A 27562-nucleotide genomic window follows, 5' to 3' on the forward strand; every position below is an offset into this window, starting at 1 on the left:
TAGTTTCCATTGCTTCCATTGATATGGTGGATTAACCTGACCACAATTATAGGGCAAAATATGACTCCAACAAATGGAAGGAGGGTATAAATTCTTAATGTGGCAGTATTGCCCGTGAACTGAACCAGAAAAGAAAAATGGCATCTAAATATGGAAGAAACGAAACGAAATGAAATAATGGAAAGATCTGCAAAGTTAAAAAAACAAGTATTAAAAACATCTTAACATAGTGTGGGAGGTGAAATCAGTGTTTTATTCTTGTTTTAGCGAATCTCAAATGAACAAAAACAATTTATGTTCTCAAACAAAACACTGTCCCAGTACCACCTTTAGTACGGCAATTATTTTTCTGTGACTAAAGCCAGTTGAGTCATTTTTAAAATCGACTGTGATGTTCAGTCATCCCCATGTCAGATGGATGGAAGTACAATGAGTCAAGGGCTCAGATGTGAAGAGAAGTCTTCACCAGTCTCACTTTCAGTTCTTTTCAGCAGCGATGCCAGGTGAAAAAAGTAAATTCACAGGAGTGCTTCTTCTGTCTCACGTCCGCCTCATCTTCTGTTTCTTGGCTTGCCTCTTCACGTCCTCAAGTCCCCCTGTGTCGGAACCTGTCTGCCCAAGCGTACGCACCCCTTGGAGACGGCTTGTTAGCTGGAGCAGCAAAGGAATTAACTGGAGAAGCAGAAGGCACAAGCAGCCATATTGGTCCGTTGCAAAACCAAACCACAGAACAGTAACAGTACCTAGAACTACCGTTTAGAACCAAACCAAAATTACATTAGAGCAGAAACCCAGCTTTGCAGCTGGGTTAGTCTAATCTTGTACATCTAATTTTCCACTGTAACCAGGTAGGAGAGTCCCCAAGAATGGTGGAGGAAGGCAACTGTCCTCTCCCACTGTTACTCCCCAATAAGTGGAGGCTGAACTATAGCCATCAGGAGCAGTAACATTTGGCAGCCTCAATCTCCATGTCTCCATTTGTCTCATGCTCTCTTAAATCCAAGAGAGTTAGAAGCTGTCACATTCCCTGGCAATAAATTCCACAAGGAAAGACGAAAGATTGCCAGCATGACAAACAGCCCAGTCTGCAGATAGCAAGAGTCTTCAAATGGAGGAGACAAAATGCCACACAGACTTAATTAGGTTAAACTTTGCTTTGAGCAAAAAGATCTCATGTTGCAGCAAGACATTCTGGATCACAGGACCAAAGGGTTTGCCTCCCCTATCCCCCATAATAAGAAAGAAAGCATTCTATAAAAGCAAAAGGAAGACTGGCATCTTTACAAAAGCAAAACTGGAGACTAGTATATATTACATTCTAGAAGGGAGAATGGAATAGAAAAAATCATCCAAGAAGTCACAACTCCTTTGCTTAGCTCCCTCTGTGTCCCACTCTGGGCACCAGAAGCCCCACTTTACTTCCAATATGAACATCAAAATGCTATGGGATATCCAAAAATTGTGAAGTTTTAAATAATCTTGTTCTTCCTCTGAATACGTTTACCTTATCATGGTTGTAACCAGCCAACAGAAGCAGCAGTGTCAGTGGCAAAGCGATGTACGATCCTTGTGCAATGTCCTGTTCAGGCAGTTTCCTCTGCAAAATGATCAACAGTGTCAGAATTCCTAGAATGCTCTTCATATTATTTGGCCTTTGGATGAGGTAACAGTCGACACTTGTGTGTGACGGGACTGCTTTTTCTGTCCTGTGGCTTTGAGAAGCTGTGTCCCTCAGAAACTGCTCAAAGAAAACACTCATGACAGGCAGAGGAAGGATACACTGCCAGTCATTAATCATCTTCCTCTAGTGCTAAGCTACAAGAAAGCAAGATCTGTAACAAAAAGTTGCAGTATGGAGTGCTGTTCAAATTTCCCTCCACTTCATTCCATTCATCCTTCTACTCACTTCAGATTTACTGTTTCTCAATCAACATTCTAGGTCCTCGAGAGGAGGGCTTCGCTCCCAGCCATTTCTGCAATATTACTCTATTCACTTCCATAGTGGGGAAAGGTTGTGTTTCTGTAGTCCCTCCATCCACCCCCAGTATGTGTGTTCACAGATGTGTACACAAATGTATGCTTTCTCTCTCTTGATATGTGTCCATGTGTCAGGGAAGAAAGTAAGAACACACACAGAGCAAGATCTGGAGGTACACCTACATTTTGTTACTGATGAAATTCTCACAGCATCCACTTTGTAACCAGCAGTTTCTATCCAGACCTTTTCTAGCTGTATCCACTATAACTTTTAAACAACTCTTAGTGTACCTACAGTCAAAATGAGCAGGAACCCTGGTTCTGGCTTATGAAGAGAGGGAGGCTCTTTCACAATGGAGTGTGGTATTGTCAAGATCAAAAACGGAAAAGAATTGGAAACAAAAAGGAAAACTGAACCAAATTTCCTGACATCTTCTCATACTAAGATAACCAAAAGGTACTTACCGTTGGGTTGAAAACCAGCGTGATGTGTTTATGGTACCCAATCGTGGTAAAAGATATTTGAGGTAAGGTATAGTCATACTGGGATTTTGAAAGTGTTGAATCCAAAAGCACCACATAATTCTGTAAAAAAGAAAGAAAGCTGGATAGTGCCTGGAAATAAAAAAGGCTTAACAGCAAACACCAAAGAAAACGTTGCAAACAAGGCCGCATTTTTAAAATAAGCTTGTCATCTTAGCTTCTGATTATCAAGAGTTCAAACTGCTCTGCAAACAATTTCTTGCAGTGTGAAGTCATGGCTGGCATCCATCGTTTTTTGTGGGGTTTTTGGGGCAATGAGGCTGTGTTCTAGAAGAGTTTTTTCCTGACAGTTGCTGGCGAAATATCAGGGAAAAACTCTTCTAGAACACGGCCTCATTCCATGGCTCAGTGGGGATTCGGATCTCCCAGCTGGATAGTGCCTGGTTATGCTGGCTAAAACTGACAGGAGTCTAGCAACTTTGGAAGTTTGCATGATTCCCATTCCTGCTGTTTAAGGAAGGTTAAAAGGCTTCAGCCAAGAAATCAGTCAGTTGCCTACACACTCCACGCTGCGCCCAGTTTGGCCTTGTGCAGGATAAAATGCTCTCCTAGCGACTGGGAACATCCTCCACCTGCCTTTCATGCTCCCCATGGGGAAGTTATGGAGATTATGCCTAGAGGGAAAATGCAGGCAAATAGGCAGTAGTGGCAGTGAGAAAACAGAGAAAGGTATCTATCCACATGATCTCCATAAGCACACACACCCCAACCCTAGGGTTTGCACTGATTACATTTATACTGTGTGTCATGGGGCTGACCAGAAAATCAACAATCCAGCTGTCCACAGAATAGGGTAAACCATACCTCTCCATCCCGAAGTAGTGGTGGAAAATGGAAGAATAAGGACTGGCCTAAAGAGACAGTATGAACTGGGTTGTCAAGGTTTTCACTTTTGTAAAGCTTTACCTGCAAGGAAGAAATAACACAAACACATGATATAATCTTTAAACAGTTAAAGGCATATGGCTGCCATCTCTACCCCTTCCCATGCAGCTGCAAGCTGTTCTGATGTGTGGCTTTAGGTGGAAAAGTAATGAGGTAAGAAAGAGCCAGGCATTTCTTGAACCTGAGAGCTTAGAAAAGTTACTGTTTTTGAACTACAGCTCCCATCATCCATCACTGAAATGTCCACTGGAGGATCTGGGGGGGGGTTGCATTGCAATCCCCAGAATCCTTTTCACACCTCTGCCTTAAAAAAAACTATGATTGCAACGAAAGGGGGAAGAAAAAAGAGGAGGAGAAGTACATAGGATAAGAATGTGGACTAGGCATATACATTAATGTAAGCGGAGCGTATTTCCAAAAACTCATTTTTGTAAAGTTGTTGTCTATAAAATAAACACTGATGGTTAGCTAAAGCAGCTTTGGCTCAATCAGATAGATAGATAAACAGACAGACAGATGGTGAATGATTACCTAATTTTATTTTAAAAGAACACATATACCTACAAATGACAAGTATTTTTTCCATAAAAATTGATATGCTGAATATGCCCAAATCACATGACAAAGGGAAGCGCTGTCTGTATTACATTGCCAATGTTTAGGTGAAACAGAAAACCTCTTTCTAAGTGGGCATAATGGAGCCAGTATATCCAAAACACCAAGTAAACACAGGCCTGTTACAGACTGCCAAAATAAAGCTGCTTCGGGTCTCTTTGGAGGTATGCTATTTAAATGATGCATGGGTCCTAAGAGTCCGGAGGTCACACCAAAGCCACATTCCATTCCTAAGCACCAGAGTGCAGCTTTTGGTGCAGCTTCCGGATTCTTAAGATGCATGCATCATTTAAATAGCATAACTCTAAAGAGACCCGAAGCAGCTTTATTTTGGCAGTCTGTAACAGGCCACAGTCTTGAAATATTAAAGCACCGAAAATATTGAGTTTAGGGCTTTCCAACAAACATTTATAAACAAGACTTGTTGGTTTCAATTTTGATGAGGATATAAATAATCCTTCCAGTACAGCAAAAATGACTGAACTACTTAAAGCTGATGGCCCATACATAAATACAAAAAACTGTTACAACAGTAATATTGCCTTAGTGGGAACAGATGGGAATCTGTTAATTAACTGCAATATTGAAAATGGGAAGAATTCTTGATCTGAACCCATCACCTGATCCAAAGTATAAACCCCTCAGTTAACCCATTTCCTCCATAAGGAGGACTATTTTGCAATCTTCAATTTAGGATTATCCCAAAATTCATTTAGCATGACAAATTACAGTTGGCAAGAAATTGTGCACCTAGCCAAAATGGGAGGAAAAAGTCCTCTTCTTTCTTAAATGAACAGAACCTAAGGCAGCCTGTCAAAAAGAGGATCCAAGCAAGTCCATTCCAAGTTTGCCCAAGGAGAGGTATCTGAACTGGGCCATACTTGCCGTCTGTTTGTATGAGGAAGGAGTTAAGCCTTATGGTAACTAATTCAAATCTGGAAAATTAAATGTACCTTCTGAAAATGTCAGTTACATCCTCTTACTTGAGAAACGAGGCAGTGTAGATCCCCATATAAATTTCCTAAGTACACTATTCATTTTCTGGAAATAAATCTGAAGAAGATACAAAGAGATACCCTGAAGAACATGCCACTGGGACTGATGGAAATTGCAATCCAAAAGCTGGAATGCCATATGTTGCTGATTCCTGTTTTACAAGAAGAGTCTGTTATCAAGATCTCATGTCTAGCTTGCAGGTGCATCACATAAAAATTACATTAAAACATCTCTGGTTAACCCTTGTAACATTTTCACAAGCACACGGACTCGCCTCAAAACTCCAGCCTAGAGGGAACAAAACAGTTATATCGAGAAATGTTTCAAGAGACCTGCAAGTACATTTACTTGCCCATAAGGTAGGGAGATGCTCAGAAGAGGTGATCACGTTTCCACTTAGATCAAACTGGTTAATCTGGCGGAAAGCGATAATATTCACATTGTCAATGTCACTGTTGTCAACCTGCAATATGGAAAAAGCACATGGACTCTTAATGACAGCCAGATGGAGAAGATTCATATTAAATATTCTGCTCAGATTGCTTTCTTGTCAATAAAACGGAACATTCATGTTGTGTTTCAAATACTGTGTAATATGCTTCATATTTAAAAAGTGTCACATGAAACAGCTTCAAGAAAAGACTACACTAAGGATTCTTCAAATTCCAATAACTCCACTAAAACAAAGAATTATGTGACCATTACAATGATTTCCACACCTCATTTCATTGAAATGGAACTATTTCTAAAGCATTATAAGACTCACAGGTGGTTTAAGAATATGGAGAGCCAAGGAATGAGGAAAACCACCATTACTACTCCCCCAAATCTTCCCTTTGTTCCAGTTAGTCTCTCCAGTAGAAATGAGTGATCTCACTTTGTTGAATCTAGCCTGATGTATTTCAGACAAGCTTCTGCCACTCCCTGGGATACAGTAAGACTAATACTATGTTTTTTCATTTGCTTTGTCAAATTTCATTTTGTATTCTATGTATTAAGCTTTGATTGTCCTGTCTTTGTTGCTTTTTAGTTTATCTGCATGTATTAATGCCTTGTAAAATGCTTTGCTTCTCTCTACTCATCCCCACAAATGTGATATAGTTTGAGAAGCAATGTTTATTGTAAACTGGACTAGAAACAGCTTTCCCTAACATATTATGAAGCCATGGATAGCTGAATCTGTGGGTAAGGAATCAGTGGATACGGAGGGCCGACTGTATCCAAAATTCAAAACACTTCTGCTCATGTGTATTTCGGATAGGAGAGTCAACCCATACTCTTTTCTGCCCCTTATTCTCTCCAGATCAAGATTACCTCTCTTTAAATGAGTTAAATTGCCTTTTCTTACATCATCTGCATCAGTTAAAACTCTCATTATCAGTAGTGATAATGACCTGGCCAGTTAGCTCTCTTTATTTTAAAAAAAGGTTTTACCTCAATTGCAGAGTACTGAGGAAGGGCTCTTTCAATATGATCATTGCCTTCTGCTTTCAGTTGGATGTAATACATACAAGCAGGCTTTAAAAACAAGGAAACAAACAAAAAACAGATGACAAATGCTAAGCAAGGTCCATTTCATCAATAATATTAAATAATAGCCAAATTTTAGACCATGATATATACTAGCTAGAAAATATTTATCATTATTTATTGGCTCACTTCATAAATCAGGCCTAACGTCAGTGTGCAACTGACTGGTTTGGCTTCAGCTTCTGCTTTAATTTCTCAAGCACTCAGCCTGTAAGTATAGCAAGCTCCAGAGGTGAAAAAATGATTTCCTTGTTTAGAACTACGGTAGTACAAATTTCTCCGGCAGCATTCTCTGCACATTTCTAGTGGTAAGTTACAAGCACAAGGGTAAGAGAAGCTGCAAATGATATTTTGCATGCAACGTATGTATTCTCTCACCAAGCTGTGAATTCTCTGAACAGGCTTTATTTTAGTAAATCCAACAGAAACCTCACCACCACCATTTAGATTCTTACCAGAAGGCCCCGCAGTCTGAACTTGCCCTCTTCATCGGTCACTGTGTCCTCTCCATATATGCTACACTGTCCCTGTCCGACAGCTTCCACAGAAATCCCTTGTTCAGGTTCCCCATTCAAAGAGGAAACAGTTCCATAACAGCTGGGGATCAGGAATAAAATACGATCAGTGAACTCACAGGCAAGATGTAGAGGTTACAGCTGAGCTAGGACCCCAAGGCCCAAGATCAAAATCCCCATTGAGCATGGAGCTCACTGGGTGCCCTTGAAACAGTCATTATCTCTCAGCCCAACTGACCTCACCGTATCCTTGTGCGGATTACAGTGAAGAGCACAGAGACATGTACTGCTTGGGGGGAAAGCAGGATGTCAATACAACACATAATAACAATAATAGTAACAATAATAGTAATAACAAATAAAAAATTATAAAAAAATCACAACTTGCCTGCCTGACTGTGGACTTCCTCTCACGCCTTAAAAAGGAATACTTAACAATTACTGACCTGTATGCTGTCCTGTAACCAATAATGGTGATTTTAAGGTTCTGTCCTTCCTGCACTTCAATCATTTGAGATGAAGGTTCAAATCGAAATTCTTTCATCATGGGCTTGAAGTAGTACTGTCCTGGGCTCTGCAAAAGAGCAGCCTGATTGTTTTAAATGCATGTTGTATTCCCAAAAGAGCTCCTGGGGCAGGAACACAACTCAGTGAAACAATTTCAGAAAAGACTCAGTGCCTCAAAGCCTGGAGAACAACTGATTTGACTCTGAGCAGCAGCAGGGCCCCACACACTTCTTTTGAGACCTAACTAAAACAGCAACTATGGCTATACATACCAGGTTGGAAAAGGTCAGCATGCCATTATCTTGAGTTAGAAGGTTTGAGCGGAACACTCCACCACTCAGGGAGAGGAGGACCCCAGCAAGAGGGTGGTCATCTTCAGATTTAATCTGTTTAAAATGAAAACATAATACATGCCACACATTTCATTAGATGTTTAACTAAATTGAATGAATGCATGTGGACCTCCAAAGAAGGACTTTAAACAAAGGCTGTATGGGCATCATTCAGGAACACTGTACAGTTGACCCTCTGTATCTATTGATTCTTTATCCACCAATTCAAGCATCCACAACTTCAAAATATTTTAAAAAATATATACATTCCAAAGGGCAAATCTCAATTTCGCCATGCCATTGTATTTAATGGGACTTGAGCATCCACAGATTTTGGTATCCACAAGGGGACCAACCCCAGCAGATAGCAAGGATCCATGTAGTATATTCCTACATGGCAGGGAGTTGGACTAGATGGCCCTTATGGACCCCTTCCAACTCTAAGATTCTATAGTTCTATGAAACTGGTTAATGAAAGTGGGGTATAGTATCCAAGGTCCCACCTCATAGTCCAGTGGATGCGGAAAATCCAGAGCTAGAAAATCTCCAAACTCTGTATAGACAACAAGAGCTTTGGAAGAATGATTTTGAAGCCTGATTGCCTCAAACAGTATATGAAGACCTGGAAGGTACCAGCACCATCCACTAAAAAACTGGACAGTATTCTACCCTGAAAGACCATCACCTTCCGGGTCTTCATCTACTGTTTGAGACAATCAGGCTTCAAAATCATTCTTACAATGCTCCTATTGTCCATACAGAGTTTAGAGATTTTCTAGCTCTGGATTTCCAACATCCACTGAACTACAAGGCCTTCTCCTGTCCTACGATTCTATAACATGGCTTGCCCACACTGAACAACAAGAAGCAGACTTCTTGGTTTTAACAGAGAAAAACTAAAACATTATTTAAATGAATCATAAAACCAGGACCTCAAAAAAGCAGGGATGGAAGCTTGCTCACACATGCACTGCTCTGATAAAAATCAGAATTCCAAAAGGCTGCTTTATAATCAAAATAGAAAATACATTTGACTTCCCTATGCAAGGTATTTAGCAGCTGGCAACAGCATACACAGGACACAGCTGTGCTGCCTTCAGATAACTGGAGATTCAAGCAAGGCCAATGATGTATTTCTTTTTCAGTGTCACAGAAACAGTCTTGTCTTTCCATAAAATTGGGACTTATGTGTACTTTGAACTACTCAACCAAGATTTTTCATCCTCTATTTTCCCTCCTTCCCCATTGATGGCAGTCACTCTAGAAAAGGAACACGAATATCCTCTTTTAGAGAAGATTACCTCAAAAGTGACTCCAGCCAAAGCAAAAGCTTTGAAGTCCCCAACTGTTCCTTCCACAGCACTCAAGACAAATCCTTCTTTCTGGGCACTAACAGTGTATTCTCGGTCACTGTGGAGTGGACCCACGCTTGAAAAATAAATCGAGAAAGGTATTTAAATTAATCTTAGGAACACAACAGAAGTGAATAATTGGCACACCAACATTATCTACAACTTTGTGATAGGCTAGTGATTTTTCACCATGGGAACTCAGTCACTGCTGAAATCAACACCCCGAGGCCCTGACCACACATTATTCCAGCCAGGCCTTCTGGGAACTGCAGTGTAATAAAATTAAGATTGGGAAGCATTGCCATAAAGAGAAAACTAACCATAATCCATATCATGTCCAATGGCAATGCGCTCAGAAAGCTAAATAAACAACAGAAGACAACCCCAACATTCCATCCATCCATCTCAAGGAAAATCATCTCAAGAACTCTACTGCGCTTCACTTCTGTCCCAGTGACATCTTTCACCCATTCTTTCAGGGTGAAGAATTTCATTACTCTGAGAACTTGCTTGTTGTTTAGTTTTTCTTCCCCATATCCATCTTTTCTTTTATGCTGTGTATTGTAAGTTTGAGGACAAGGGCTATCCTATTTTACTAACATGTAAGCCACTTCAAGTGCCTTTCAAGGTATAGAATAGTGAAAAAATGCTACAAATAAATATTAAACCAAAAAGAGAAATTCTGCTCTCCACTCTGTGGGATTAGGGTGCTTGGGAACTGTGTGATAACATAGCATGAGAGGATGGACTGCAGGAGGACAAAGCCAACAACAGCAGTGCTGTAAAAGCATACCATATATACATGTCGACGTCATGTATAAATCAAGGTGACATTTGGATTTTAATTTGACCTGTGGAGAAGTCGAGGATGCAGTCACTGTCCCTCTGCTCCACTTGTCTCTTGGTGCTCCTTTGAGTGGCTGCTGCCCCCAGAGCCATGCCTGCTGCTCTGCTTGCTTTTTGGTGCTCCGTGAGAGCCTCTTTTTCATGCTAGCTGCTCAAGTAGCGACTGGGAGATTTCACCAGAGAAACAGAACTTCTTTCCATCTCCTTTTTCTTTTCCTGATGCTTGAGTGGCTCCAGTGAGTGTTAGGGTTTCTGCTCCTTTAAAAGTCCTCTCCTTTCCTGAAGCAGCTGATCTGGTGAACCCTCCCAGCCACTCGCTTGGCTAGCATGAAAGAAGGGCTCTCTCAGGAAAAGGGGGAAGGGAGCTCTGCTCATGTTTTTAATGGGGAAGACATACCTAATCCTTGTTCCTCGTGGTACAAAGGAAGATGTCTCTTTTTTGCTCTCATGGAACAACAGAGGGAAGGAGAGCAGCAGGGATGCCTCCACAGTTGCAGCAGCAACTTTTTCATTGGCGAGGCAAGGAGAGCGGTGTGGGACGGAGGGAGGGAAGGCAGCTTTTGTTTTAAGGGCAGTCTCCCTGGACAAAAGGATGTGCCAATAAACCCTTGCTCCCCTGAAAGAGCCGTGGCCAACCATTTTTCTGAGCCACATTACTGTACAGAACCATATATAAGTCTACCTAGGATTTTTGGATCCATTTTTGGCATACATTTTTCATCTTATAGATGAGTATATATAGTAAGTACCTTTAAACCTACCCTAGGCTCCCACAGGACCTGGCCCAAGGAAAACATTCCCACAACCACTTACCTATAGGAACCTTTGTTATCTGTGAAAATAGTGATGAGGGGTGATGGTGCTCCTTTTTCACTAATGACAATCTCAACACCTTCCAATTCTGGATGGATGGCTCCTTCCAGAAACAAACCTGCTTTTCCATGGATTTCTATCAGCTTCCCTGGACAGCTGTCTTAAACGGGAGGGAAGAGAAGAAAGAAGTTGAAAAAGCATGCAGATTTACTACTGGCTTCCAGCAGGCTGGGAGAACTTGAGGTTCACAAGATAATCTTGTTGTTTACTAAAACATTAGTGCCCACCAACTTGAGAGCCTGGGGAATGTAATATTTAGAGCAGGAGTGGGCAAAATGTGGTCCTTGGGCTGCCTCCTAGATTGGTTTTGTGGGTCTCAATCCCTCCCAATTTACACCCTTTTCTGTCCACACACACACATATATATAAAGCCTCCAAGAGAAGCAATTCATCTTTTACACAAGGTTCAACCACCCTGTACTGTTTAATGTCAAAACCAGAGGTGGATTTTTTTGGCCAATCTGACTGGCTTTATTATTATTATTATTATTAAACTTTATTTCTATAGCGCTGTAATTATACACAGCGCTGTACAAAGTCGGTAAAATTAGAAGTAAATAAAAGCCTGCCCAAGGCGTACATTCTAAGATAATAACAATTAAAAGAGGAATAGATAAAATTACCATATAGAAAGGAAAAAACAGAGTAAAAACATCAAATATCAAACAAATCACATAACATCAAATATTGTCAGACAGCCAGATAACAATCACAAATTCCCTGAGAACGCTTCCCTAAACAATATGGTTTTCAGCTCAGCTTTAAAGCTGGTTAGGGAAGTGATGAGCCGTGCATGCAGAGGAAGAAGGTTCCAGGAATGAGGGGCAGCTAGAGAGAAGGGACGGATCCGGGATGGGGCAGAGGAGATCCTGGGTTGAGAGAGGAGACTTTGGCTACCAGAGCGGAGAGTGCGAGTAGGGATGTAGGGAGAGAGAAGATCAGTTAAATAAAGAGGGGCCAGCCCATGCAGGGCTTTAAAGGTGAGTAGCAAAAGTTTGTACCTGATGCGGAAAGGAAGAGGGAGCCAGTGAAGGGAAGACAACAGAGGGGAGACATGATCATAACGGCGAGCGAGTGAAATAATGCGTGCAGCTGAATGCTGAACAGAAATTAATGGGTGGAGATGAGAGAGGGGAAGCCCTGCCAAGAGGAGGTTACAGTAGTCTAGTCGTGAGACCACTAGGGCATGGACCAGTGTCTTTGCGGTAGAAGCTGAGAGATATGGACGGATTTTGGCGATATTATAGAGAAAAAATCTACAGACTTTGGCTGTAGTCTGGATCTGTGGGATAAATGACAAAGAGGAGTCAAAGATGAAACCGAGACTGCGGGCTTCCTGGACCGGCTGGATCGAGATGTTATTGACGGAAATAGAGAAGGAATAGTGAAGGGTGGGCTTAGGAGGGAAAACAAGAAGCTCAGTCTTGGACATATTGAGCTTCAGACGCCGATGGTGCATCCAGTGGGAGACAGCTGTTAAACAGGATGACACTTGCTGCCCTAGCTCTGGTGAAAGATTAGGGGTGGAAAGGTACAGCTGGGTATCATCGGCGTAAAGATGGTAGGAGAAACCAAAAGAACTGATAAGTTTGCCAAGGGAGAGTGTGTATAAAGAGAACAGAAGGGGACCCAAAACAGAGCCCTGAGGAACTCCAACAGATAAGGGGACAGAAGACGAGGTCTGACCACCTGAGACCACTGAAAAAGATCGATCTGACAAGTAAGATGTGAACCAATCGAGAACAAGGCCCGAGAAACCAAGGTCAGAGAGTACATCTATTAGGAGACAGTGGTCCACGGTGTCGAAGGCCGCAGACAGATCGAGTAGGACAAGGATAGAATAAAGGCCATTCGCCTTGGCCCGCAAAAGATCATTTGAGATCTTAGTAAGGGCCGTCTCTGTGGAGTGCCGTGGGCGAAAACCAGACTGGAAGGGATCCAGAATGGAGTTGGTTTCAAGAAACTCAAGACAGCGTGAATAGACGACTCGTTCCAACACCTTGGAGAGAAAAGGAAGAAGAGAGATTGGACGATAGCTAGCCAAGGAAGAGGGGTCGAGAGAGGGTTTTTTCAGGATAGGGGAAACTAAGGCATGTTTGAAGACTGAGGGGAAGGAACCCGAAGAGAGAGAGAGGTTAAAGATATAGAGGAGGGAGGGTAACAAAGAGGGGGCTATAGAGATTAGAAGACGAGAAGGAAGTGGGTCAAGAGAGCAAGTGGTGGGTTTTGATGAGTTCAGCAGCGAAGAGAGTTCTTCCAAAGAAACAGGAGGAAACACAGAGAGTTTATTAGTAGGAGGGGCGAGGAGATTAGTGGTGGGAGCCAAATCAAGAAGAGTTAACTCAGAACGAATGGTAGTGATCTTTGTAATGAAGTAGTTGACGAAGTCGGAGGGAGACAATAGTGGAGAGACAGAGGGAGGAGAGGGTTTTAACAGTGTGTTGAAACAGGAGAACAAGCGCTGCGGGCGCCTCTCGTTGGCGCAGATCAATGATTTGAAGTAGTCTTGTTTTGCCATCGACAGGGCGCGTGAAAAAGATAAAAGAACGAACTTAAAATGGATAAAGTCAGCCCACTCCCTGGACTTTCTCCAGAGACGTTCGGCTGCTCGGGAGCAGGACCGGAGAAATCTAACAGTGGGAGTGATCCAGGGCTGAGGCCTAGTCATAGAGGAAGAGGAGGACACGCGCATAGATACTGGGGCAAAGCTGTCAAGAGTTGAAGAGAGAGTAGAATTCAGTAAAGACATAGCTGAGTCAGCAGAGTCCCCAAGATTGAGAGAAGCGAAGGATGAATCCAAGGACTGAGTGAGATGGTTAAGGTTAATAGAATGAAGATCACGGAACTGGCGAAGGACGGTATGACGGGGAGGTGGGATGTAGGTAAGAGTAAAGGAAAGTAGGTGATGGTCAGATAGTGGGAAATCAGAAGCCAAGTAGTCAGACACGACACACTTGGAGGGGAGAACTAAGTCGAGACAGTGACCAAGGGAATGGGTTGGAGAGTTGGAATGGGGTTGGAGACCGAAGGAAGCTAAGAGAGAGCTGAAGCGAGAGGTTGAGGAATTCTTGGGATCGTCGAGGTGGATGTTAAAGTCACCTAAGATCAGGGAGGGGACAGTATCTGAAAGAAAAAATGTCAACCAAGATTCAAAATCTGTGAAAAACTGAGACGCTGAACCAGGAGGACGATAGATGATGGCAACCCGAAGTTGCAGAGGAAAATAGAGTCTAATAGAGTGTAATTCAAATGAGGAGAAGGAGTAGCTGGGGGGAGAAGAGAGAACCTGAAACTGGCAGGACTTTGATAATAAGATGCCGACCCCTCCTCCGCGACCCTCAGGGCGGCCAGTGTGGGTAAAAGAGAGACCGCCAAGAGAAAGGGCAGCAGAGGTAGCAGTATCGTGGGCCGGAAGCCAGGTTTCAGTGAGGGCAAGAAGATTAAATGATTGAGATAGAAAAAGATCATGGATTACCGCTGCTTTTGGGGCAGCGGAGCGGCAATTCCAGAGAGTGCAAGAGAAAGGGAGTTGGGAGATAGGGAGGGGGCGGATAGGGATGAGATAAGGAGAAGGAGAGGTGCGAGGAGCCATGGAGAAGAGAGGTTTGGGTGACAAACAGATGGCAGGAGAAAATGTAGAAAAGAGAAAAGCAGAAAAATAAAGATACAGTCCAACAGTGCTGGAAGGGATGGGGTGAGGATCCCAAGACATGAGGGAGTTGACGGCTTTGTTTTTTAACAGTTCACGTAGTCCTGGAGAAAGCAAAACCTGGTTCCTGGACTTGCCAGTTACCCATCCCTGAGTTAAAATGTTAAAGTGGGAATTGAGGGACATAGGTTAAAATCCCAGCTAAGCCACAAAATGATAGCTCATTCTTCTTTAAGCCAGTATAAAAATTGCCAGTGTAAAAAATGGTAGATTTGTAGTTGGAAGTGATCCCAAGGATCATCTAACCCAACCTTCATGCAGGAATCCACAGCTAACACACCCCAACATATGTATTTGACTGTTAATTACATAAGCTCCAGACAGAATAACTGTAAATGATAGGAGTTAATATCCAGCATATCTCAAGAACATCAGGTTATGGAAGGCTGCCCTAGCTCACATTAATGTAAGAATAGTCCTTCAAAATTGAAACATTTTGTTAATTGATTCATTTTATTATCTTTCCTGTCTTTTTTGCAGTGCACTCAAGGCAATGTTCATGAGTTTCCTTAACCTCATAAGAGCCCAGTGAGAGATGTCAGGCGGAGAGTGTGTACCGCATATATTCAACTATAAGTCGACCTCATGTATAAGTCAAGGGCAAGTTCAGGAGCCAAAGTTATGCATTTTGATATGACCAATGGATAGGTTGAAGGTAAAATTTAACAGCATGTAACAAAGGATCTAAAGGATGAAGCAAAGGAAAAGAATGCCAACGAACTTACAAAATTTCAGCAAGCATAACTGCTTGTGCTCACCATAAAGACTGGATGGATGGGAGAATGGGGTGCTTCCAGGACAGATTACACTCTTGCCTTTCACCAGGGGATGGTTCATTTTTAAATTAGAGTTAAAGTACAATACTTACATTGACTCATGGATAACTCTATTCATTTTTGGGGGGTCAATTTTTGACCTAATTTTCTAGATTTATACATGAGTATATACAGTAATTGTTCCAAGATCCAGGACATCTCCCCAGCACCTGATGGTATTTTTAAAGAATACTGGGGCTGCAGAGCATGAGCAATATCAGCTGAACCAAGGCATTCCTCTTAAAGCAGGGATGGAGAACATGTGGCCCTTCAGCACATCTCTCTCTACTGAACATGCCAGTTTGAATGGACAGAAGTTACAGTTTAGCAACATCTGGCAACATGTTCCCCAGTCCTGCCATAATCTGCAGACATAAAAAGCTGTTTCATACTGACTCCATTTATAGTGTCACACCAAAGTACTCATTTCTCCTTTGGCTTTGTCATGTTTTGTTGTGTTATAACCTGGAACCGAAATCACAACACTGTGAAGGTGCCATTTTTAGCCCATGTCACAAGTGCCAGCTTGTTGCTGTTTACTTAACTTTTGTGCTACAATAAAAATATTTGTATCTTAACAGCAATAGGTATGTCAAATGGTAAAAATGTCACTGAAATATATTCCAATTCCACACTGTAACACAAAAAATGTGGGGAAGTTGTGGGGGAATACATCTATAGGGAACTGAATGCCAGCTTTGCTTATTATTAAAATGTCAGTTCTTCTATCTGGTTTTCTTAGTTTAGCTGAAGATTTCAGGAATTTGATCTAAGACCGTTTGGATTCAAGGCAGGTAATCTACTGAGCTAAGGAAGCCATTGATTTCTCATTGAATCACTGGCCCGTTCTGCATGGGCGTAAAGTACATCCTGGGGACGTACTAGGGTTAGGCAAAGTGCGTGCCTTATGCACGCACCTAACCCTAATACGTCCCCAGGACGTACAAAATGGCGGTGCCCTATGTACATGGCGCCGCCATTACGATGTCACGAATGCACCGCCTCCATATGGGGCGGCGCAGATGTGACATCGTCGCGCCGCACAAGGGCACATACAGCGCCCTTTACGCGGCACGAGGAGCTCCAAAACGGAGCTCCTTCTGCAGTTTGCGTTGCTGGCGCAGCCTTTAGATGGCTGCGCCAGCGACGCAAGGAAGAAAGGGGCCTCCTCCTCCCCGCCGCCATCGGGTGTCCTTGGGGCTTGAAGTCCCAAGGACACCCCTTTCCAGGCTGCGGGGAAGCGGCCTTTTGCCGCTTCCCCGCGTCCTGGAAAGCGGCAGATCGGGGCCTTGGAGGCTGCCGTTGTGGCAGCTGAGGCCCCAATCCAGTGGGGAAAGGGCCGGTTACAGGCCGCCCCAAACGGGCGGTCTGTAACGCGCCCATAGAATCATAGAGTCGGAAGAGACCGCAAGAGCCATCCAGCCTCTGTTTAAAAACCTCTAAGGAAGATGCCACAAGATTTACCTCCACTGACAACTGTTTCTATTGAAGGTGGATAGAAAAGCAGCTCTTTTGAGGATGGTGTCACCATGATCTTCTCACCAGACCTGAAATTAAAAAATAAATAATATGGAAGTCTGTTCTGTATGATTTAATCCTGGGCTTGGTAACTATGGTCTCCAGGATGTTTTTGGACTGCAACTCCCATAATCCTTCACCACTGGCTATGGGATACAAGTGGCACTCCAACAATATCTGAAGGGCCAATTATCCATCTCTAATTTAGACTAAGCTGCTCTTTGAAGAGAGAATAATACTAATATTTACACAGCAGCTGCTGCAACCTTTCATTGAAAACTGCTACAAATGCAGTGGAACAGGCTTTGTTAAAGCAGGAGGCCAATATACCTTGCCCAGTAGGAGAACTCATAGTGGAATGGTCCTTGCAGTTCCTCCACCATTTCCTGTACCGGTGGCTCAGACCCTTCTTCCTCCAGCCCTTTCTTTTCTCTCTCTTGTCTACGGACCTCAATTTCAGCGAGCTGCTGCTCACGGCGCACTTCCTGCTGTGATTTCAATGGACCAAGCACTAAGTCAGGTTCACTGTCGATTGAGGATCTGAGAAAATGAAAGAGAAAAGAACAGCAAATCTGTCAATGCAAAACTGGAAGTTAAGTAGCTTCAGAATTTTGGAGAAGCCTTTAAAAGCCCATTTTAAAGCTCCACCATCATCTTTTGAGGTGTCAGACCAGCAGTGGGAAATCTATTGCCTTCCAGGTGTTGAACTACTTTTGTTATCCTACTTTACCAATGTTCAAGCTGCTAGAGACTGAAGACAGTGGGAGTTCAACATCTGGAAAGTCACAGGTTCTGTAGCCCTATATTATACAAACACCCCACAGATAAGAAGGGGTAGACTGCAGACTTGTTTATAGGTTCCACCTTCTTTTTTGACAGAATAAGGCAATCTGTGGGATTCTGTGCCATGGACTATATTCCAGATACCATAACTTACAGTCTTTTTACAGAAAAATCAACTCTTAGCTAATATTCGGATCCACCCTGCACCCTGTTTTTTTTAATTGCAGCAATATAATTTAATGTTAAGATATGCTTTGTTGCTACTATCATTGAACAATTCAGCCAGAAATCTTTGTTAAATCCAGGTATATTTGAAAATCAGTTAGAGAATAACCAGCAGTTCTTTCCCTATCTTCTGCTCATGACTACATTATGATTAATAATAATAATAATAATAATAATAATAATAGGATTTATTTATATACCACCCAATCACTGGGAATCCGAGCGGTTTACAACAGAAGGGATAATAGACGGTTCCCTGCCCTCAGGCTTACAATCTAAAAGACACGACACAAAAGGAGAAGGGAATGGTGAGGGGGGGAGGGAATCAGGTCCAGCAGTTATTCTCTCCCTCTGAGGCCTGGACCAAGGCAGATGGACTGGAGGGAGTGCTCTTCTTCTTCCAGGCAGGCCTGGTGGAGCTAGCCTGCCTCTCTCTCCCTCAAGATGGAGGATGATGGGAGGGCTCTTCTTCTTCCAGGCAGGCCTGGTGGAGCTAGCCTGCCTCTCTCTCCCTCAAGATGGAGGATGAATGGAGGGCTTGTCTTAGGGTGAGAATTGGGAATGTGTGTGTTTCTAAATATTGCTGGATAAAATTTCCACCTTCTCTCAATTATTGGCTATGTTGGCTAGTTAAGATGGGACTCCAGAGAGTCTTAGGAGCCTCAGTTCTAGCTTAGAGTCTTAGGAACCCCAGTTCTAGCTTAGAGTCTGTTTGTTCTCATTACTTGATTCATGTCAGTCCCTAGAATTCAAGAAGGGTTTCTGCCCAATATGCAAAGATGATACCATTACCTTCCTTATAATGTATTATTTTGATTATGGAATTCCCTCCCCAGAGAGGCTTCTTGCTTTTCTGCTTGCTAGGGAAATCTTTCTCATTCCATCAAGTCTTTTATTAATTCACTGTGATGGATATTAAAGGTGTGCTGTTCTGTTAATTTAAAAAAATGTTCTGCTATTTAATGAAAAATTGATGTAACTTTATGGTGGTTTTCAAATTATGTCTGATGTTTTTGTATTTTTTTATCTTTACTTGTTTCAATAGATAGACACTCGATCTTTGGTAGTCCTGTTTATATAGATATTACCCCAAAAGGTCTTAAGATATTTTCTTACTTAATGGTAACCATCACATCCATCAGTTTGTCTGTTGTTATTGTTCCAAGGACATGATGCCGAATTGCAGTCAGTGTCAGAATACTTGGAGCAGACCTGAGAAAGACAGCCAACAGAAAAGGGCCACTTAAAATGGTTCCAGTTAACCTTGTTTTCCATTCCATTGTTAAGCTCCAGAAGGAACATTCAAAAGCGTTCTCAAACTGCCATTCAAGAATTACCAGCAGTTCCTGAAGCACTTTTAGAGGTACCCAAAATCAAGATGAAAATAGAAGTACAGTCCTCCCTCCGGTCTCACAGAGAATGAATAGGGCATGCATCTGTGGTGCACACCTGCGCGCCCCGTGCCTATATTCAAGCCAATGGGACTTGAATATAAGCGAAAACCCGTTTTCGTGAAAAAGGAAGGGTGGCTGTAAATGCTAAAAGAATTAGAAACATCTTAAAAGTTTCCTCCATGTGCTGAAGAGGCAAGGTTTTTTTTTAGGGGGGAGGGGGTTGTGGTGTTACAAGCAGAATAGTAGCTTGCCTCTTCAGCAGCTGGATATATTGGAAAGATGGTAACTGGAACTAAATGGAGACAATAAGGTTCTAAAACAAGGAACAACTAGGTAAAGAACCAAATGATGGCAAGAAAACAAGACAATTCACCAAACAACGATGACGACAACAACAAAAAATCCCACTAATGGTTGTAGGCACCACAAAATAGGTCAGGTTTTCCATTTCTCAAGTCAATTTGGGCATTCTGTGTCATGTGCTTTCATGGCTAATATAGAGAGTCCCCCTATATCAGTAGTTCTCAACCTTCCTAATGCCGTGACCCTTTAATACAGTTCCTCATGTTGTGGTGACCCCCAACCATACAATTATTTTCACTGCCACATGCAAATATGTATTTTCCAATTGAAAGGGTCGTTTGACCCCCGAAGGGGTCCTGACCCCACAGGTTGGGAACCACTGCCCTATATGCACGCACACACACAGAGAATATTGTTAATCTACAGGTAATACAACACTCTCAGGATCCTTCTCTACTTGTAGACCAGAACAAGACCTGCAGTTCTATGGGAAGGGAGTGAGCAACACACAGCCAAAAAGAAGAACCAATTGTCACTGTTCAGCATATCTGACTCCCCTCTTTTAGAATTTACACAAGGAATGAGAATACTGCTGAACTCAATTTCCCATAAACTGTAGCAAACTGAAAAAGATAAGGAATGATAGGGGTAGTACATCAGTCAATGTGGAACCACAAGCTCTCAATTCCTTTTTACATCTTAAAAAGCTCTGCGGGCATGGAGTAAAGGGATGAATACATACCAGCAACAGAACATGCATCTGAAAGGCTATGTTGTTCTATATGTGTCTATCTGAGTTTTAAGACCTTTAGGGAGGGCTTTCACTCAGTCCCACCACCTTTACAGGTACAGCTAGTGAAGATGCAGGCCTTCTCAGTGGATGCTCCCAGGCTGTGGAACTTTCTGCTAAAGGAGGCTCACTTGGCCCCCTCCCTGCCTGCTTACAAGATCTTCCCTGCCGCTGCCTTTCCAAAACTCTCCCTTGCATAGAAAAAAGATTAATATGCTTCAAATAGCATCCCTCTCAAATTCAATACACATCTCCCCCTTATTCGACAGGCTAGAGACCAGAGGACTATAAGTTCTGCATTTCAAAGATTCCCACTTTCTGATAGTCTTCTGTTCCTAACCCATCAGATAAGCACATGATTCCTGTAAAAGGAACTATTAAACTGGCACCAATGACTCAATACTGAGCGTTTAAATATGACAGAATCACCATGGAACTGAACCCATGGAAAAGCAGCTCCCACTCCTTTCAGGAGTGTAAACTGGAAGACAAATATCGTATTAACAAAATTATCTCACAAGAAATTTATATCATCTATGGTCCATGCTTACGTGTCATAGGTATAGTATTCATGCTCAAATCTGTGACAGGAACGCGGTGTTACTTCATACACACCTGGAAGACATTAAACCAATACACACTTGCAGCTATGATTTTTGACACTTCAGAATGATGCATATGGAAATGAGCAATTATACCAGTTTCCCCCAAATCAATCTTGCTTCACTTGTTTTGCCTTATGAGGAGCTGTCCCCCAAAGTGAAAGCTTGAGCTATTTTAAAAACCACTAGCTGACTGAACCTTGATTTTTCTGGCTCAGTTGAGATCTTGATTTGCATTAACTATAATTTAGAATTGAACCATGGGCACAACATTGAAACACACAGGTTAAGAGCTGCTTGTCTGCTTTTTTTATCCATCAGTAATTCCTTTACCATAGGACAGAGATTTCTAGAGATGGAGTACAACTACAATGCAACTACTGTGTGTCAATCCAGACATCACAACAAGGCATAGCCAGCACTCACTTCAAACCATGGTTTATGCTGATTTGCCAGCAAGTGACAAACTATGCTTTATCAGTTCATATGATGCATCAAATGAGTTAAGCTTATTTCAGATGAGGGCCACAGACACAAAGTAACAGGATTTATGTCTAAGTAGGCCTTGTCAGCTGGGGAAACGTGGGGGCTGTGGTCCAAAATTTAACTTTTCCAAGCTCTGATGCAAATCCATCAGGCTTTATTCTCCTATTTCTACACATTTTATGTGCTGCCTCACTTATTTTACTCAAGTCACAGTATAAGCCTACCGCCCCCTCCGCCCCAAAGTTGACTTTCAGTCAGAGATATGAAGACAGTTACCAGGTTTTGAGAGACAGAACCTATTCACTCCTTTGGATAGATTGTAAATGCCAACATTCTCTGGTCCATTCCCATCCTGATAGAACTCCTAATGATAAAAAAAAAACCAAGCAAGATGTCTAGAAGGCATCAACAAATGAACTTGAGAATTGGTTTGTGTCAGAAAATTCAAGGTAAAAGATATTATCAAAGTTTCCAATTTTACTGGCCTAGGCAGTGCCCTTCACAAACTCTCTGCTATTCAAAGCAGCTGAACCCTATGGAAATCCAGATCATTCTGTGTTAGAAGTGGGGAAATTATATCTTGATTTCCATTATCCTTGGACACTGGTCATCCTGTCGACAGCCAGTTGAGGAAGTCTATAATCAAGATGCAAAAATTGGAGCTTTACTTTAAAGAAAAATGGATATGACACACTGAAACAATCCCATAACTGATCAGTTGTAGGACAGTAATCTAGAATCAGCATATTATACCCACTCTTCCTAAAAGTGAGTGGTCAAGATTTGACTTGGAAGGCCAAAGGCTGCTTTCCATGCTCTATGTAAATATGGCAGGACTATTCTTAAAATAACAATGCCTAGATAGATATCTTCAAATACCTGAATGACTGTTGCACAGAAACTGAAGAAAACTTTTCGCTGTTTCAAACAGGAGGACTAAGACCAATTGATGGTATTTGGGACCAAAGAGATTTCAGCTAACACCAGGAGATATTTAATAACAGTAAGAGCTGTATAACAGTTAAATAGCCTGATTTGGGATGTGGTAGTTCTCCTTCATGAGATGTAATGACAAGAGTCTGGACAGCCATCTATCAAGGATACATGATAGATTGTTGCAAAATTCCTGAATTGCCAGTACCTACCAAAGTAATTGCATGAGAAAGAGAGCATCTCAGCATATATCCAGTTTGACGGAATTCTACCCCTGAGACATCTTCTTCCAAAATCTCAAGTTCTAAGGATTTATTCTTCCAGCACCAGTCCTCATGGATAATACTCACTAAAAAGAGAAATTTTACAACATGTTGCACACAGAAAGACTCGGCTCAAGGAACAACAGTGCTAGAGCTGGCCCTACCAGCCTCAGGCAGAAGACACTGATAGGAAGCAACAGTACTCCTTTGGATGCTCTGGTCATTTCCCCCTTCTGCAGACAAACCTGTGTGAACCATCTGGCCTGAACTACATCCTTAAACTGGCCTGCCAAGTACAGTGGGCAATACTGAGACATTGTAAAATGTTCACTGAGCACTCCATCAGTTTCTGTACATGGAAAAGTGAAGGTGACTCCATGTTGCTCTTTGCTTCAGATAGCAAAATAACTAAGACCAGTGTTGAACAGAGCTTATGGCAAATGACCCAAAATTATTTAGAAAGAATCTCTTTAGCTTTGCATATCAGTCCATACCTACTTACTTGTTCCACATTCTACTTATGGTAGATTCTGGAACAGCCCCTCTCCAGGGCTATTTCAGTGGCACCTAACTTAACATGATAGCCATCAGGCATTTTCCATTTGTCTAGGATTTCATGAGTAATTAATAACAACAATAATTGTTGCTGATTTCTTGATGATTGCTTTTACTCTTGCTTTTATGGCTGATTTCAATTTTATTTTTATTATTTATTTTATTAATTTTTCTCACATTTACATCCCATCTTCCTTTAATGAGATCAATGTGGCATATCTCACTCTCTTCCTGCTTGGATGAAAAGAAATTGGCTAGGATGAAAAGAAGTGTCTCAAAATCACCAGCAAGTTCTAGGGTTAAGTAGGAACTAAAACCTGCCTCTCCCATCTTAGTACAACTCTCTAACTACTACACCAGAATGGTTCCTAAGCTGAATTCTTAGAAAAACTACCCTGAAAAGAGCAGAATATACTATTTAATAAATTTTAATGGCAAACTCTTCAGATAGCTAATCCTAGCTGAAAACAGAGGAGAAATAAACAAATAAATACAACCTTCATAACAGTAGCCAAGCAAATAAAAAAGAAAGAAGCTTTGCATAACTCTCACTTTTATATTTGCCCAGAAGTACATTTTCAAATATGAAAGTCACTGAGTTGGACTTTGCAGCAAGTCGGAGGTTGCGCTTTTCACCCTGACGGGTCACAGACTGAAGAGTCACTGTCAATTCACCACAAGCATCTAAGAAAGACATAAAGGGGGGCAGAGGGGAAGAGAAGATGAGATTAAATTAATACACTTTAAGCAAGCAAAACATTTTACCAATTCACTGATTAAAAGGTAGGATCCTAACTTGGGAGAGGAAAAGCTTGGCATCCAGAAGGTCCTAGGCATCTCCAGATAGGGCTAGGAATGACTCCTATCTGAAACAAAAGAAACCAACTGATGGCCAGCAGAGCCAACACTGAGTTATGTGGACTCTAATGCCTGAATTTATGTGAGGCAGCTCCATAGGCACCTAGTTGTTCTGAATGATGCAATTCTATGGGCTCATACCAGAAAAAAGGTCTTGATCCAAGAAGCCATTTTCAAGTCATTGGATTATGTACATATAACATAATCCAACCACTTCACTCATCAATATACATCTTACCTAAGCAGATGACTTTCCCTGAGACAGAGGCCAGGAACTGGGAGAAGGTCACATCTAGCACTGGATTGGAGGAAACTGTCACAGGAAATGTTTTGGGCTTCAAAGCAAGACCTGCTCTGGCTTCTGCTTCAGGAACAATAACCTAGAGGAAGCAGAACAATGCTACGAATTACTTTTATATAAAATAAATAAATAAATGATTTATCCAGAGGATGAAATGGTTGCTTCTGCTCTTGAATCTCTGAGACTCCTTCCCCACGCTTCCTTCCCCAGATACCCTTTCCACCTCTTTTCTTTCTAGTTTTCCTTCCCCCCAACCCCTATTCCTGACAGTTAGTAATTAATTATGAATACAATTATGGAGTAGAGAAACATACAGCAATAAAGCTTGCTCTTTCTTTAGCTAAATAAGTTCTGTTCCTCTTTGCTCCCCTCTCCACCAAAATATGCAGATTCGTATGTTTGAATCTTGAAGTGGTACACATTACTTGAACCCATTCCCCCAGCTATTAAACTACCTTTAAACAATGTTTTGTCTGCTCTTTTCAAACCTGCACAGTAACAATAGACCGTACATATGAAGAATCTACAACACATTATGAATTTCTCCCCGCAAACTGTACAGAAAGTACAGACCATGACAAGCACATCAAATCTTCAAATTGATTTCTGATCCCTTGTACAACTCTAATACAGGGCCAATATGAAAGCATTAAGAAAATTGTACATTGTAAAAATGACCAACAAGCAAGATGTATTTATTTACTGGATTTATATCCCCTCTTTCTCCATCCAAAAATAGGGAATAGCTCAGTTACATTGAGTAAAAAAAAATTAGACTGCATTTCCTAGTAAACAAATACCAAGATGACATAAGTCAGGGTTGGACATGGTGGACCCTACTTCTGTGATCCATGAAGCCCTCACCAGTCCCCACAAGCAAATCTCCAAGACCATGCAGAAAATTTCCCAAATGTGTAATAACATGGAAAAGTAACTATACCCTACTCACACAAGCATCCTAGAACTCTTTAAATACCTCTGTTCCCCCCCCCCCCACAATTCCTTTCAAAATGGCACTCAGAAGTGACACAAGAAGTGACACCAATTTGAGAGGTACTGCAGAAACAAATAGGAATATTGGGTTATGCCATGGATGAAGAGTGGACCACAGGGAGCTCTAAGGGGATGATTTGGCCCACTGCCTCCACACAGTTGCCCATCCCTGACATAAGTGCCAGTATTTATTCAGTATAAAGGTTTACTGACTTACCTGGATAACATATGAGCCTGACTTTGCCTTGAAGCAAAACACCCCACGAGTGTCAGTTTCTGTAGTCACCAACACTGCTTTGTCCTTCTCTTGGGGCCACATAGTCACCTTGTATTTGTTAATCTGCTTGATAGAGTCAGGAAAACGGGTTACCAAGATTTGTCCACACACGCTGAATCTAGTTTAAAAAAAGGAAAGGCATAAAACATTCATATGGACATTTATACAGTCACATCTGCTTTTAGAAATCTCTGCCTTAGATCCCAGAGCTCATATTAAGTGGTCAAAATTGTGGCTAAGAGGCTGTTAGTGGGACTCATACAGACACATACAGGCTGTTAGTGGGACTCATACAGATATAACATTTTAAATTAAAATTTATTTTTTAAAATAAAATGTTAAAATCCCTACAGATTTTTTCCCCTATTTTCCCTTAGTATTCTCCTGAACATGGTAAAATTCTATTTACAGTACAAAAATTCTTAACTTGGGGGATAGGGGTGCAGTTATGTAAGAGTTATATACCACAGTTATATACCAACTGTCACACACATTTGGAATTTCACTAAGAGATATGTCCGTGTTTTTTCATACTCCATAATAGTGGTGGCCAGGTTGCACTGACTGGATAAACTACACTAGGGCCCTGGATATGTTCCATCATTTACCCCTTCATTGTCTCACCCCATTTTTAAACTAAAAATGCCTCCTATGCCTTCTAGGAGTTGTGGGGACAATTTTATCATGAGCTTCCCCTTGCCATCGCTGTTTTAGGCCCAGGTGAGGCCTTTTTTAAAAACCCTGATGTAAGGTTGAAGTCAACAAAATGGTGTGGGAGGCATTTAAAAAAAACTATCAAGAAAAGGTTGGTGGAAAGAGGCCCAGCAGATCATGCATTGCGCACCCTGTAGTAGTACAAAGGAGATCTTAACTTAATACAACCTTTGGGGAGGGAGCACAGGTAGATGTTACCATATATATTTAAATGGTCAGGCATCCAACTGGACAATGGAAGAAGTGCAAAGGGCCTTTCATCCTACAAAAAGGTTCATGCACAAACTGGCAATGACTACTGTGAAGGGAATGAGGCATTCTGTAATAAGGCAGCATTCTGTTTTCACAATGAGTCAAAGTATGACCTAGTATAAGACAGCATTCCATGAGAGAGAGATGAGTACATAATTCATATACCTAGGATCTCAGACATAATCCCTAGAATAGTTATGAAGGGGACAAAAACGCTCAAGATCTAGGCTCTGCTGCCTGACTGCTACAAGTCAGAGTAGTCAATATAAGATGGACAGACATTCTAACTTTGAATAAGGCAGTTTCTTATGGGTTTTTTTTGTTTTGTTGTTGTTCTGCTGTTCATTAAATTTGGTATTAGTGGATTTTTGTAGGTACTGAAAGGACACTCACTCTGTTGCTATGATGTCAGCCAGCTGGGGAGTGTTTGGTGCAATTTTCACCATAATGGTATCAAAGAAGAGATGCTCTTTCTGGGCATGAATGGTGTATGTGCCAGTGGTTATATTTTCAAGGCGGAAAGAACCATCTGGCTTTGTGGTAACTGTAATAGAAAGGGAGAAGAAAAGTTAAGAGCTGAGTGAAAGTCAGGAACATAGCTCATATCAAAGCACACAAAGAAAGACTAACAACTCCAAGTTGTATTGAAACAGTATTTCAAGGAGATTCAGAGCACATCTTATCAATAAGGCTAACATTATGGGCATATATACATTCAAACAGTGGAAGCATCATAACTCTTACCAACAACTATGGGTCTCAGTAAGCAATTTTTGAGAGAACATCAGATTTTATGATATAAGGGATGATTTTGGTCTGG

The 27562-nt window shown here is 41.7% G+C and overlaps 1 protein-coding gene across 1 annotated transcript in view; it reads right to left on the minus strand.

Annotated features, from left to right (window-relative positions):
• Positions 1-232: 232 nt before the first annotated feature.
• Positions 233-27562, minus strand: part of LOC149306257 (BOS complex subunit NOMO1-like) — a 42560-nt gene continuing 15230 nt past the window's right edge. The window contains exons 11-31 of the mRNA XM_089476796.1: positions 27136-27286; positions 25717-25894; positions 24444-24585; positions 23900-24031; positions 22742-22878; positions 21873-21960; positions 21060-21123; positions 19138-19233; positions 17344-17553; positions 16960-17042; positions 10912-11071; positions 9202-9328; positions 7841-7954; positions 7508-7635; positions 7002-7143; positions 6451-6534; positions 5369-5479; positions 3325-3426; positions 2443-2562; positions 1505-1597; positions 233-672 (exon numbers count right to left, since the gene is read on the minus strand). Of these exons, the coding sequence (XP_089332922.1) occupies positions 541-672; positions 1505-1597; positions 2443-2562; positions 3325-3426; positions 5369-5479; positions 6451-6534; positions 7002-7143; positions 7508-7635; positions 7841-7954; positions 9202-9328; positions 10912-11071; positions 16960-17042; positions 17344-17553; positions 19138-19233; positions 21060-21123; positions 21873-21960; positions 22742-22878; positions 23900-24031; positions 24444-24585; positions 25717-25894; positions 27136-27286 (2594 nt within the window). The 3' untranslated portion in view covers positions 233-540. The remainder of the gene's footprint in view (positions 673-1504; positions 1598-2442; positions 2563-3324; positions 3427-5368; positions 5480-6450; positions 6535-7001; positions 7144-7507; positions 7636-7840; positions 7955-9201; positions 9329-10911; positions 11072-16959; positions 17043-17343; positions 17554-19137; positions 19234-21059; positions 21124-21872; positions 21961-22741; positions 22879-23899; positions 24032-24443; positions 24586-25716; positions 25895-27135; positions 27287-27562) is intronic.

The sequence above is a fragment of the Sceloporus occidentalis genome, unplaced genomic scaffold, assembly GCF_023333645.1.
Source record: "Sceloporus occidentalis isolate IW3139 unplaced genomic scaffold, rSceOcc1.0.p SCAF_10, whole genome shotgun sequence".
Taxonomy (NCBI): domain Eukaryota; kingdom Metazoa; phylum Chordata; class Lepidosauria; order Squamata; family Phrynosomatidae; genus Sceloporus; species Sceloporus occidentalis.